At 41.4% G+C, this 14,307-nt stretch overlaps 1 protein-coding gene across 3 annotated transcripts in view; it reads right to left on the reverse strand.

Moving 5' to 3' along the window:
- The window catches only part of DOC2B (double C2 domain beta), an 824,332-nt gene that overhangs the window by 366,218 nt on the left and 443,807 nt on the right, over nucleotides 1–14,307 (reverse strand). For all 3 annotated transcript variants that reach the window (XR_013274551.1, XM_077482237.1, XM_077482236.1), the window contains one exon: nucleotides 5,249–5,358. Coding sequence is in view for 2 of the 3 variants with exons in the window: in XM_077482237.1 (XP_077338363.1) it covers nucleotides 5,249–5,358 (110 nt within the window). In the remaining variant the exon portion in view is untranslated. The remainder of the gene's footprint in view (nucleotides 1–5,248; nucleotides 5,359–14,307) is intronic.

The following is a 14,307-nucleotide window of genomic DNA, read 5'->3' on the forward strand; positions in this document are numbered from 1 at the left end:
GTTTTAAAAAAAACAAATTTCTTCATCAGTTGAGTCCAATATGTATTCTTCTACATATTTTTGGTAAAAAAATTCACAATAAGCGTATATTGATTGGTTTGTGCACAATTTATAGCGTCAAAATAGGGAATAGAGTTTTATTATTATTATTATTTTTTTTTACTAATGGCAGAGATCTGCAATTTTTTATGGGACTGCAACATTGCGGTGGACAGATCGGGCACTTTTGACACTTTTTTGGGACCACTGACATTTAAACAGCAATCAGTGCTATAAAAATGCATTGATTACTGTGTAAATGTCACTGGCAGGGAAGGGGTTAACACTAGGGGGTGATCCAGGGGTTAAATGTGTTCCCTAGGTGTGTTTCTAAGTGTGAGGGGATGTGACTGACTAGAGGAGGAGCCAGATAGTTGTTCCTACTTAATAGGAACAGACAATGTGTTTACACATACAAATCCCCATTCTGGCTTCGGGCCCGAGATCGCGGGTGGCCACGTGCATCGGGTTTCCCGCTGTGCAGCCGGGGTGTGTGCGCCCCCACTATGGCTCTTAAAGAAGCTGCCGTATGTATACCGTGATTCACGCAGGAGAGCCATCCTGTTACCGTAAGCGTACAGGAGTCGGTCAGGAAGTGATTAAGGTTTTTAGATAGGGAAGGGTTAACATCCCTGAATATTTGATTTGCTGTCTGTGCCCCTGTTGAGAAGATTTGACCTCACTTTTTGTTCCTGTGACAATTGCATTTGGAAAATGTTGGGTTGTTGTGGAAACAAGGATTGGTGCTAAAGTTTCAGTGCAGACACCTTTTTTCATGGTGAGTCTTACAGGAGTGAATTGCCCTTCCTAGGGGTAGATTTCCTCTCACTTCCTGTTGTCTCCCTCTGTTTGTAAGAGTTGTACGTAAGTTTGATGTTTGTAACTCGGGGACTGCCTTTATCTGCAATGAGATTATTTGCCTTATTCTGTTGACTAGGCAAGTGAAAGGAAATTATTCCACTGCCATAAATATAGTTATTTCTAACAACAAGTCTGTTGGCAAGAAATCAACATTATAGCTTATTATGTGGTCTGCTGGACAATAAAATATATCTACCTACCCAGAAAGACGCAGCCTATGCATAGAACACTGGCTGCATGCAGTCATAAGATTTTGGTCTGTTAATAATCCAGCAGCTAAACTGGAATGGATGTTTGCCCATACTCAACCAGTCTGCAGCTTATTAGAGAGTAAAGCAATAATAATCCTAAAAGCCCTGACAATGACATTATAATATAAAACCAGCAATGGCTATGGGATCGTATACAGTACCAATTTATCAAATTAATAATAATACACTTCAACAATAACATATTAGTGATAATAAAACACTAAACATACTTTTACTAGATCTAAATTGGCCGTGGCCCTTTATTAGTCAATAAAATTATTAATTTGATCTTACAATCCAATTTCATAACACATACCTGTATACAACAGTCTTGCCTTCTGACCAACTATTTCATACCAAACTAAAATATAAAACAGTCTCTCACAAAAGTGAGTACACCCCTCCAATTTCAATTTTTTTTTAAATTATATCTTTTCATGTGACGGCACTGAAGAAATGACACTTTGCTACAATGTAAAGTAGTGAGTGTACAGCTTGTATAACAATGTAAATTTGCTGCCCCCTCAAAATAACTCAACACACAGCCATTAATGTCTAAACCGCTGGCAATAAAAGTGAGTACACCACTAAGTGAAAATGTTCAAATTGGGCCCAACGTGCCAATATTTTGTGTGGCCACCATTATTTTCCAGTACTGCCTTAATTCTCTTGGGCATGGAGTTCATGACGACATCACAGAGATGGTGGATGGTAGAGACCTTGCGCTCCTCCACCTTCCATTTGAGGATGCCCCACAGATGCTAAAAAGCATTTAGGTCTGGAAACATGTATGTCACAGTACATGTTGGCATTCATGGTTCCCTCAATGAACTGTAGCTCCCCAGTGTCAGCAGCACTCATGCAGCCCCAGACCATGACACTCCCACCACCATGCTTGACTGTAGGCAAGACACACTCCTCACCTGGTTGTCACCACACACACTTCACACCATCTGAACCAAATAAGTGTATCTTGGTCTCATCAGACCGCAGCACATGGTTCCAGCAATCCATGTCCTTAGTCTGCTTGTCTTCAGCAAACTGTTTACGGGATTTCTTGTGCATCATCTTTAGAAGAGGCTTTCTTCTGGGATGACAGCCATGCAGACCAATTTGATGCAGTGTGCAGCGTATGGTCTGAGCACTTACAGGCTGACCCCCTCCCTTTCAACCTCTGCTGGCAGCACTCATACATCTATTTCCCAAAGACAGCCTCTGGATATGAAGCTGAACATGTGCATTCAACTACTTTAGTCGACCATTGCGAGGTGTGTTCTGAGTGGAACTTGTCCTGTTAAACCGCTGTATGGTTTTGGCCACTGTGCTGCAGCTCAGTTTCAGGGTCTTGGCAATCTTCTTATAGCATAGGCCATCTTTATGTAGAGCAAAAATTATTTTTTTAAGATCCACAGAGAGTTGTTTGCCATGAGGTGCCATGTTGAACTTCCAGTGACTAGTGGGAGCGATAACACCAAATTTATCACCTTCTCCCCAATCACACCTGAGACCTTGTAACACTAACGAGTCACATTAATGACAGGAATAGTACCACTGGATTGGCGTAGGGCCAATGTGGTGCCTATATTTAAAAAGGGAACAACGTTTTTACCAAGTAACTATAGACCAGTTAGTTTAACTTCTATAGTTGGGAAGATACTGGAGAGATTAATAAAAGACCACATAGACGAGTTCTTGCAGGAAAAAAATATTTTAAGCAACAGGCAGCATGGATTCTTGAAAGACAGAAGTTGTCAGACAAACCCAAATCTTCTTTTTATGAGGTGGTAAGTAAAACCTTGGACAGAGGGGTGGCGGTGGATGTGGTATACTTGGATTTTGCAAAAGAATTTGATACAGTTCTGCACACATGGCTCACGTGTAAGGTAAAGTATACAGGTTTGGAAATATCTGTTTGTAAATGGATAGAAAACTGACTAAAAGACAGAATTCAGAGTAGCGGTTAATGATTCTTACTCTGAATGGTCTAAGGTTATCTGTGGTGTACCCCAAGGTTCAGTGCTGGGACCCTTACTTTTTAATATCCTTCTAAATGATATTGGGTCTGGGATCAAAAGTAAAATTTCTGTCTTTGCAGATGACACCAAGTTATGCAGTGGAATAACGTCCTTACAGGATGTCTCCAATTTACAAGCCGACCTCAATGCTCTGTCTAATTGGGTGACTATGTGGCAGATGAGGTTTAATGTTGATAAATGTAAAGTTATGCACTTGGGGGCTAAGAATATGCATGCATCATACATTTTAGGTGGAGTACAACTGGGGGGATCCATAGTGGAAAAGGATCTGGGGGTTTTGGTAGCTCATAAGCTCAATAATAGCATGCAATGCCAAGCTGCGGTTTCCAAAGCGAGCAAAGTCCTTTCCTGTATTAAGAGAGGTATGGACTCCAGAGAGAGAGAAAACATTTTGTTCCTGTTCAAATCATTAGTAAGACCTCATCTGTAATATGCAGTTCAGTTTTGGGCACCAGTTCTCAAAAAGGATATCAGGGAACTGGAGAAAGTGCCGAGAAGGGCAACCAAACTGATAAGAGGCATAGAGGAACTCAGCTATGAGGAAAGATTAGAGGAACTGAATGTATTCTCTCTTGATAAGAGGAGATTAAGGGGGGATATGATCAACATGTACAAATATATAAGGGGTCCATATAGTGAACTTGATGTTGAGTTATTCACTTTGCAGTCAACAAAGAGGACAAGGGGGCACTCTTTACGTCTAGAGGAAAAGAGATTTCATCTCCAAATACGGAAAGGTTTCTTCACAGCAAGAGCTGTGAAAATGTGGAATAGACTCCCTGCAGAGGTGGTTCTGGCCTGCTCAGTGGATTGCTTTAAGAAGGGCCTGGATTATTTCCTAAGTGTACATAATCTAACTGGGTACTAACATTTATAGGTAAAGTTGATCCAGGGAAAATCCGATTGCCTCTCAGGGGATAAGGAAGGAATTTTTTGCCCTGCTTTAGCAAATTGGATTATGCTCTGCTGGGGTGTTTGCCTTTCTCTGGATCAACTGTGGGTATAGAATTGGGTATATGGGATTATATGATATTGTTATTCTTATTTTTTTTTTTGTGTTTGAACTGGATGGACTTGTGTCTTTTTTCAGCCTGACTAACTATGTAACTATGTAACATGACACTGGGGAGGGAAAAATGCTAATTGGGCCCTAATTGGACATATTCACTTAGGGGTGTACTCACTTTTGTTGCCAGTGGTTTAAACATTAATGTATGTTGAGTTATTTTGAGGGGACAGCAAATTTACTTTGTTATACAAGCTGTACACTTACTACTTTACATTGTAGCAAAGTGTAATTTCTTCAGTGTTGTCATATGAAAAGATACAATAAAATATTTACAAAAATGTGAAGGGTGTACTCACTTTTATGAGATACTCTATATATATATATATATATATATATATATATATATATATATATATATATATATATATATATATATATATATATATATATATATATATATATATATATATATATATATATATATATAATATATATATATATATATATATATATATATATATATATATATATATATATAAATAAATATAAATATATATATATATATATATATATATATGACAATTATATCTATAACTCAGCCATTAAATCTCAAGTTATAACCATTAAAACAAAAAACTGCTCCCTTTCAGCAGAAAAGAACGGATGCCACACGATAAGGACTGTGACAATGGGCGGGAGGGTGGGACGCCTCTTCTTCTGTTGCTAACCGCCTGCTAACAGCTATTGCGCAGATTTTTTGTTTAAATAGGTGCCAGTAGTTTGTGCCAAGTTAGTTATGTCCATGTGACCTTATATTAGGCCAATTAAATTGAAATACTTAAAACTGTCTGTTGCTATGGACTTATCCCTGTTTGATATGTGTCACACTCCCATAGGTGGGTGAGGCAAAATAATTGCTCCCCCACTTTCATTTATATATTTCTATCCAGAAACAAAATTTCAACTTACAAATTCATTACAGTAAACTAGACACAGAATCTGGTTGCATCGATATGCCAATTTAAAGAGGATGTTATTATTATCAGGCTTACCTGAGAGTCTTACGAATCATATCTTCATCTGTGATCCCATAATATGTTAGCGTTTCATTCCATGTGGGGTTAAGCGTATTCCTCAAGGTCTTTGTTCGTAATTTGTTTGCCTGAAACAAGACCAAATGGGTTCTGTTACAAACTGAAGCTCAAAATCATTTTAACCTTCATCCTATCCTGTTTTTAAAAAAATGATATGCCCTCATAGGTCTCTTTTACTGCAAAACCTCCATGGCACTGTTATTTGTGGCTGCAGAGTTTCATGCTCTTTCTGTATAATATATAAGCAATAATGCAATGTACAAACACATTAATTCAATTGTATTTTATATTAACACAGATAAAACAGATAATATCAGTGATACAGCAGGCAGTACCTTGGCATATATTGCTTTTTAACAATTTAGGCCTAAATTTAAATATTTTGCTTTATTGTCTCCCTTTATATTGTAAAGCACTGTGCAAACTGTTGGCACCATATAAATCCTGTATAATAGTAATAATAATATTAAAAATGAATACTTTTTAAATTAATGTAACTGAGACCGCATTGTATGATCAGTAAAGTTGCAGGATCAAAATGATTTTCCAAATATTGCATTCTTAAGGATACATTAAACTTTTGTCTTTTAATCACCAGTCTTTAAAAGCATATATAGACTTATGTTCAAATTTAAATAAAAAAGTACTGTTTAATCAACATACTGCATTACATTCTTTCTATAGCCAAAGGCAGTAAGTAACACATAATAAAATGTTCAGTGCATCTCAGTATGATTAATTCAATCTTACACAATTCCTCAGACACCAGGATATTAGTGGCATTTTACTCTGTCAGAGCTTTGTCAAGCAGTTCAGTGAAAATAATACCATTGTATTTCCTTATTATTAAATGTATGTAATAAGTGTTTGGCATGCAAATAGGAAAAAAATGAAAATAAAATATATAAATAAATAAATATGGTACATATCTATCTAGCTATATATATAGATGTATATATCTATATACTGGCACAGTGGTGTAGCGGTTAGCACTCTCACCTAGCAGTAAAAAGGGTCGCTGGTTTGAATCCCAACCAGGACGCTACCTGCCTGGAGTTTGCATGTTCTCCCTGTGCCTGCGTGGGTTTCCTCCAGGTACTCCGGTTTCCTCCCACACTCCATAGACATGCAGGTAGGTTAACTGGCTTCTGTCCAAAATTGGCCCTAGTATATGAATGTGAACCTTGGATTGTGGGCTGTGTACAGGGATAGGGACAATTGTAGACACTCACTCAGGATGGACTGGAGTCTTTATTCAACCTTACTAACTATGTAACCCTATATATATATATATATATATTTATGGTCGAAGCCCTATGGCCGATACGGATATGAACCAATAGACTTTACCATAAGATTAACAACATGAAATGGACCTGAAGTGTGCCCTGGTCTGATGGTCGGTATACCAAAATAAGGGGGCATACCCTAGATTAGAAATTAATATATTGTGAAGAGAAATGAATTTGAGAAATGCCCTGAAAAGGGGATGGGAGGGTGGGTGCCGCGCACCGGAAACCGACAAAGACCACAGGCGAGCGGGCTGGTTAAATACCCTCCGGGCTCCTCTCATAAATTCAGGCCACCATACTGGCCTTCCTACTTATGGTCGAAGCCCTATGGCCGATACGGATATGAACCAATAGACTTTACCATAAGATTAACAACATGAAATGGACCTGAAGTGTGCCCTGGTCTGATGGTCGGTATACCAAAATAAGGGGGCAAAAACATTCAGGTAGGGGTGTAGTTTTATTCGTTTTAGCTTAATTAGATGAGCGAGTTTGGTGAATGCTTGTGCCATTTCCACACGAGGCTTGGGGATGTACTGGGCGAGGTAGGCAGGGTTCCAACTGCTTAGTCTCTCAATGACGTGACTTGGGACCCAGGCCAACATGCTGCCAAGGGTGCTCAAATACTAAAGAGTGACCACGGTATGGACCGGGGTCGAGGTGTAGGCTGCGTAGAAGGACCTAACCGAGAGCGGTCCTGACCTAGCTTCATCAACAAGATCAACCTGGGCCCAGTTGTCGGTGGTGAAAGCCATGGCCTGTCCTGTCTTGACATGACCCCAGAGTCGAGAGGCTGTCATGACCGGGTATAGCTTGAAGAGGGAGGAAGTCCAGGTAAACCCGGGGTTTAGGAGTATCCCTGATGCCATGGTTCTGTAAGCCAGTGGTGGCCAAAAATTGCAGCGAAGCCTGTGGAGGCTGCGGCATCCGTCACTACCAGGGGTGACAGGGCATCGTAGATGGTATAAACATCGCTATACTAATCCATGCAGTAAGGAACCTTCCGACATAGATAGGACTGCTAATGCTACGGCATCTAAATTAAGGATCTAAGAGGGGTCCTGCGTCCGTGAGAGGGAGACCAGGAGGCGTGACATAAAGATTGACCCTGGGGGATGGCCCGTATTGTAGATTTTGACCATTCGTCAGGTGGTGTCTGTGTAGAACTTGGCTGCCAGTGCTACTAACGATAAACTGGGTAGGCCGTGAAAACCACAAAGGGCCCGGTAGATGGCCGCTTGGATGACTAGACTGGGGAATGTGCGAGGATTTTATGTGTCCCTAAAGATGGCAGATGTGATGGGCGAGTGTATGCCGTTGGCTATGGGCTGATGCCTCTAGATGCCTCGTAGTGGGGATCTTACTGCATGGGCCGTAAAGACAGATGGCTCTCCGGGTCCTGTAAGGATAAGAAATGCTGAACGCTGGCTAGGTATAGCCTGACTGTGTAACAAGAAGAAGCCAGTTGCGTGTGTCAACACGATCCCGGTGCAGGACGGAAGTTGAACTCAACTGTCCTAAGGGAGAGATGACAGACAGGGAACGGTGAATGGCTTGTAAGAAAAGCCACAGAAGACAAGTGGCCAATTAAGTGCTGCTGAAAACAACGTGTAGCCAGTTTGTGGGCCACTGAGAATGTGCTAGCAAAAGAATGATTGCAAGAAGTTATGCTAAGTCGCGAGCCTTGGCACGATTGCAAAAGTTGTGTTTAAACATGTGCTTGCGACAATGGCACGGGAGTTTGTCACTGGAGATGTGTTCGTAGTGACTCTGAGAAATTCGTGTTACCGCATGTGCTTTGCGAAGACTGCAGGAGTTGTGCTCGAACGTGTGTTTGGATGCGTGCTTGCAACGATTGCAAGATGTAATGCCAAGATGCGTGCTTGCAACGATTGCAAGATGTTATGCTAGGACGCGTGCCTGCCACGATTGCAAGGAGTTACACCAGGATACGTGCTTGCCATGATTGTAAGAAGTTATGCCAGGATGCGTGCCTGCAATGATTGCTTAGCTGTTATGCCAAGATGCGTGCTTGCAACGATTGCAAGATGTTATGCTAGGATGCGTGCCTGCAACGATTGCAAGGAGTTCCCCAGGATGCGTGCTTGCCATAGTTGTAAGGAGTCATGCCAGGATAGGTGCTTGCAACGATTGCAAAGAGTTATGCCAGGATGCGAGCCTGCAACGATTGTAAGGAGTTATGCCAGGATGCGTGCTTGCAACGATAGCAAGGAGTTATGGTAGGATACATGGGTAGCCAGGTCGAAAAAGACAGAAGTCCATCCAGTCCAACCACAAATCAAATAAACAAAGTATCGCACAACCCAACATACCCAATTCTACACCCACAGCTGATCCAGAGGAAGGCAAAAAAACCCCAGCAGAGCATAGTCCAATTTGCTACAGCAGGGGAAAAAATTCCTTCCTGATCCCTCGAGAGGCAATCGGATTTTTCCCTGGATCAACTTTACCTATAAACATAAGTACCCCGTTATATAATGTACATTTAGGAAAGTATCCAGGCTTTCCTAAAGCAATCTACTGAGCTAGCCAGAACTGCCTGCTAGCAATGATTGCAATAAGCTTGTGCCTGGACATCTGCTTGCAATGATTGCAAGAGTTCTATGCTTGAATGAGTGTTTGCAATGATTGCAAGAGGTCCATGCTTGAATGCGTGTTTGCCATGATTGCAAGAGGTCTATGCTCGAATGCGTGCTTACAACGATTGCAAGAAGTCTATGCTCGAATGCGTGTTTGCAACGATTGCAAGAAGTCTATGCTTGTATGCGTGCTTGCAACGATTGCAAGAAGTCTATGCTTGGATGCGTGCTTGCAATGATTGCAAGAAGTCTATACTTGGATGCATGCTTGCAACGATTGCAAGAAGTCTATGCTTGGATGCGTGCTTGCAACAATTGCAAGAAGTCTATGCTTGGATGCGTACTTGCAACGATTGCAAGAAGTCTATGCTTGGATGCGTGTTTGCAACGATTGCAAGACGTCCATGCTTGAACGCGTGCTTGCAACGACTACAAGAAGTCTGTGCCTGGAAACATTGTTGCAATGATTGCAGGGAGCGTATGCTTGGGTGCGTGCTAGCAGTGATTTGCAAGAAGTTGTTTCTTGGATGTGTATGGAATGAATCCGATATGAATCGGTCGAACAAACCGAATCTTATATGAGCCGATCGCATGAAATTAATCTGACAAAACCCGTTTTAGAGTGTATGAATTTAATCTAATATATAAGAGACTGTGGAGAGTACGGGATGAACCCGGTGCGAATCAATTTGCCGCTGGGGCGACTGGAATTGAAACGGGTTGTAGCGTGTATGAAAATGAAACTGACACGAATCTTTGTAACTATATGTAACAAATCCTGATAGGAACCGATCGTAAGATGTATGAAAGGAAACCAAGATGCATTGGATTGTGCGACTATCAGGGGGAGTAGTAGTGAGGTGAAGGTTTTAACGAACGAATCGAGACCCTTGGCTGAAATTCGAAGCACGAAGGATCGATCTATAGTGAGTGTCGGACTTGGAGGAATGACAGGCAACATGCGAACGATACCTGTAATGCTGACATGACGGGTGCGAACCAATGTATTGTTGGTATGAGTGGATTAGACTCAAGTGACAAGAGTGTGCAGTAAATGAGTGAAATGTTTGCTGTGACATAGGCTGATTGCGATAACCGACGTTTCAGACGAAAAGTGATGAGATGAACTGTGGAGCATGTAACGAAATGCGACCGAGCCAATTCGGAACAAAACAATTGGAGTACACCGGAACAAATCGGTGCCTCACGGATGCGACTGACTCGAATCGGGGCACGGTATATGACGGTCAAATTAATGAAATATGTGTTATGACAGAGGCATAAGTCAATCGTGCCGCGACTGCGACTGATGAGGAACCGGACCCTGGAGTATGCACTGAAATTAGGTTAAAGCACTGGGGCACACCGTAACGAATCGGTGCATTACGTATGCAACCGGATTCGAAACGGAGTGCGGTACGTGGCGGCGAAATTATTTTGATTGCCATGACAGAGGCACGAATCGATCATGCCGCTGTTGCGACTGACCGTTAACCGTGTACGCTCTGGAGCATGTACTGAAATGTGGCTGAAATACCTGGGGCGCGCCGAGACGAATTAGCGCACGATGCGACTGGATTCGTATCGGAAGCGTGATACGTGACAGTGAACCGATTTCCCATGACAGAGACATGAATCAGAGAACCGAAACCTGCAACCAACAATGAATCCTGACTCTGGAGCATGTACTGAAATGAGGCCGTAACAACTGGGGCACATCGGAACGAATCGGTGCATCATAGATGCGACTAGATTCGAATCGGAGCGCGGTAGGTGACAGTGAAATGAGTGACAAAAGTTTGCCATGACAGAGGCCCGAACCGGTCGTGCCGCGATTGCGACTGACAACGAACGGGACTCTGGAGCATGTACTGAAATGAGGCCGAAAAAATACCTGGGGCCGTCCGGACGAATCGATGCACGGGGATGCGACCGGATTCGAACTGAACGTACTATGTGACAATGAAATGTTTCCCATGATAGAGCTACGAATCGGAGAGGATGCAACCTGCGACCGTCAACGAACGGGCTCTAGAGCATGTACCGAAATGAGGCCAACGCAACTGGGACACGTCGATCGAACCTGTGCGTTTTGAGAAAAGCGACTGGTTTCGATTCGAACGTAATAGGTGAGGTGAAATGACTCCCATGACAGAGACCCGGGTCGTTTTAACAACGAGCGGGCTCTGGAGCATGTACCGAAATGAGGCCGAGCAAGTAGGGGCACACCAGAACGAAACGGCGCATTTAGCGGATGCGACTGGATTCGAATCGGAGCGCCGTGCGTGACAGAAATGAGTGAAATGATGAAATGACCTACGTGAGCCAGCTATGGCAGATGTACGAGTCGTTGTGCCGTGAGACACGACTGGCAACGATTTTGACTGTGGAACACGGTAACGAGACTATATAACAAGTACTAAAACAGTGCAGTTTTTTCCTACCAGCAATATCTACCGAAATAACGCCCGTGAAATGAAGGGCGCTGCAAAATTAGAGCGTATTGAGTGATAACAACCGGTATCATAACGAACGATTCGATATTTCAGGTTTTAACGACACTAAAAATAGTACAGGAAGGTCAATCGAGACCCTTACCTGCGGCAGTCGAGCTGGCGACGTTGTACAGAGCCGGCGACGTTGTACAAAACGAACGGGAAAGAAAATCACGAGAGAGACGTTTGTCAGAATGGAAACGAAACACGAGCCGTCGGCCTAGTGACGTAGTGCCGCACACCGGAAACCGACAAAGACCACAGGCGAGCGGGCTGGTTAAATACCCTCCGGGCTCCTCCCATAAATTCAGGCCACCATACTGGCCTTCCTACATATATATATATATATATATATATATATATATATATAGAGAGAGTTACATCATCATATCATATATATATATATATATATATATATATATATATATATATATATTATAAGTGTGTAACGCAACTAATGTGGGATATATACAAATATTGTAGTTTTCTGATAAATTTGTGATTTGAATATCGTATGTTTTCTCCTTTTTTATTTGCAATCTGAACCTTGGTAATTTTTATGTTTACTAAAACTGATTTTGGATGATATTAGATGACTTGAGAATAAAAGCATTTTTCTAATCTTCCGTTATTGTTTATAAAATGTATGCATATTCTTATGGATGTGCATGTTTGTTGGAAGAGGCTTTATAAATAAAAAAACAGAGGATGGTGCCGGAAGGCTAACAGGTGTAAGAAATGTCACCTGGTTGAAGTGGCACTTGAGGTGTATGCATTTTTATTGTTTCACTACAGCATCCTTTGGGACATTACCATTTGGTTTAACATTATAAGTATCAGTAAAAAGTTCAAAATACTTCACTCCTTCTGCAATAAACGCCATTAAAACAGCACACGAAGACAACTTTTTCAACATGATTTACTGAAAATGTTCATTTGCTCTGGGAAAACCATGCTAAACATGTTGAATTCACTTCTTCATAATTAAAGTAAAGCTAATCTCTCACAACAGAATTCTTAGTTTTGTAGAGAACATAAAACAGGAACCTGTTTTTTTGTTGCATTCAGTTTTCCCTTTACCTTGTTCATGTTTTTGTTCCCTGAGCACTGCACACTATTCTCTATAGGAACTTGCTTTGAACATGTGCACACTCCAGTGGCAACTGAATGGCACAAATTTACTGTGGCGACTATGACCGAACATGACAATGCACTTTGCATTGGAATAGGAAGAGAAGAAATTATTTGGGACTTTAAATGAGGTAATAGGGGCCGTTCACATCCCCTCCTCCATCCCGATTTAATAATTAAAAAAAGACGAAAGCAGCAGGCGGGACTTTATATGAGGCACACGGGAGCAGAAGCATAAAATTTGGTAAAAAGCAAGTTTTTAATAAATACAAGTGATCATATATTTACATGTTATTGCACAGTTATACATTAATGTTTTCTATTTCATCAATGTTTACACATTCCAACATGGACTTGATTGCAAACATGCGAAGAACTGAGTATTCAATAAGCATAGATTATATATAAATACATGACTCATTAGAGGCGTCATTTTAAAAAAAACCATAAAAGGAACGTTCATGCTTTGTTGACAATTATATACACAAAACGGCAGTTGAAAGCTCTACGCGTTTCGTGACCTCAGTTCTTCGCATGTTTGCAATCAAGTCCATGTTGGAATGTGTAAACATTGATGAAATAGAAAACATTAATGTATAACTGTGCAATAACATGTAAATATATGATCACTTGTATTTATTAAAAACTTGCTTTTTACCAAATTTTATGCTTCTGCTCCCGTGTGCCTCATATAAAGTCCCGCCTGCTGCTTTTGCATTGGAATAGTTTTTGTAGTCCAACACAATAACAACATCACAGCCTACATCCACAGATTTTCTATCGATGTAGGCTGCCTCAAATCCTTCTGTCTCTTCATCTAATCTCAGACAGACTCGATGATATTGAGCTCAGAGCTCTGTGGGAGCCAAACCTGCACTTCCAAGACTCCTTGTTCTTTACATGGAAGATAGTTCTTCATGACATTGGCTTTATGTTTGGGGTTATTGTTCTACTGAAGAATACATTTGGGGCCAGTAATACACCTACCTGACGGTATGGCATGATGAGTAAGTATCTGCCTGTATTTCTCAGCATTGAGGATTCTGACCAAATCCTAATTCCATTTGCAAAAATGCAGCCCAAACCTGTAAGGAACCACCATTATGCTTCACTGTTGCCTGCAGACACTCATTGTTGCACTGCTTTCCAACCCTTTGGCGAACAAACTACCTCCTGCTACAGCCAGATTTTTTTAAATTTTGACTCATCAGTCCAGAGCACCTGCTGCTCTTATTTTTCTGCAACCCATTTCCTATGTTTTTGTGCATAGATAAGTTGTTTAGGCTTGTTTCCACATTGAAGGTTTGGCTTTTGGTCCATGAAGACCACTTCTGGCGAGACCTCTCTAAACAGTAGATGGGTGAACCTGAGCCCAATGGTTTCCAGCAGTTCTGTGCTGATGACACTGCTGGACATCCTCCAACAAACCCAAACCTACAGCCAACATTATTAACAAGTATCTTCAGCGTAAAGAAGAATAATGTGTCCTGGAAGTGATA

This window comes from Lithobates pipiens, unplaced genomic scaffold (assembly GCF_037356315.1).
Source record: "Lithobates pipiens isolate NorthernLeopardFrog02 unplaced genomic scaffold, aLitPip1_a1.2 Scaffold_16, whole genome shotgun sequence".
NCBI lineage: Eukaryota > Metazoa > Chordata > Amphibia > Anura > Ranidae > Lithobates > Lithobates pipiens.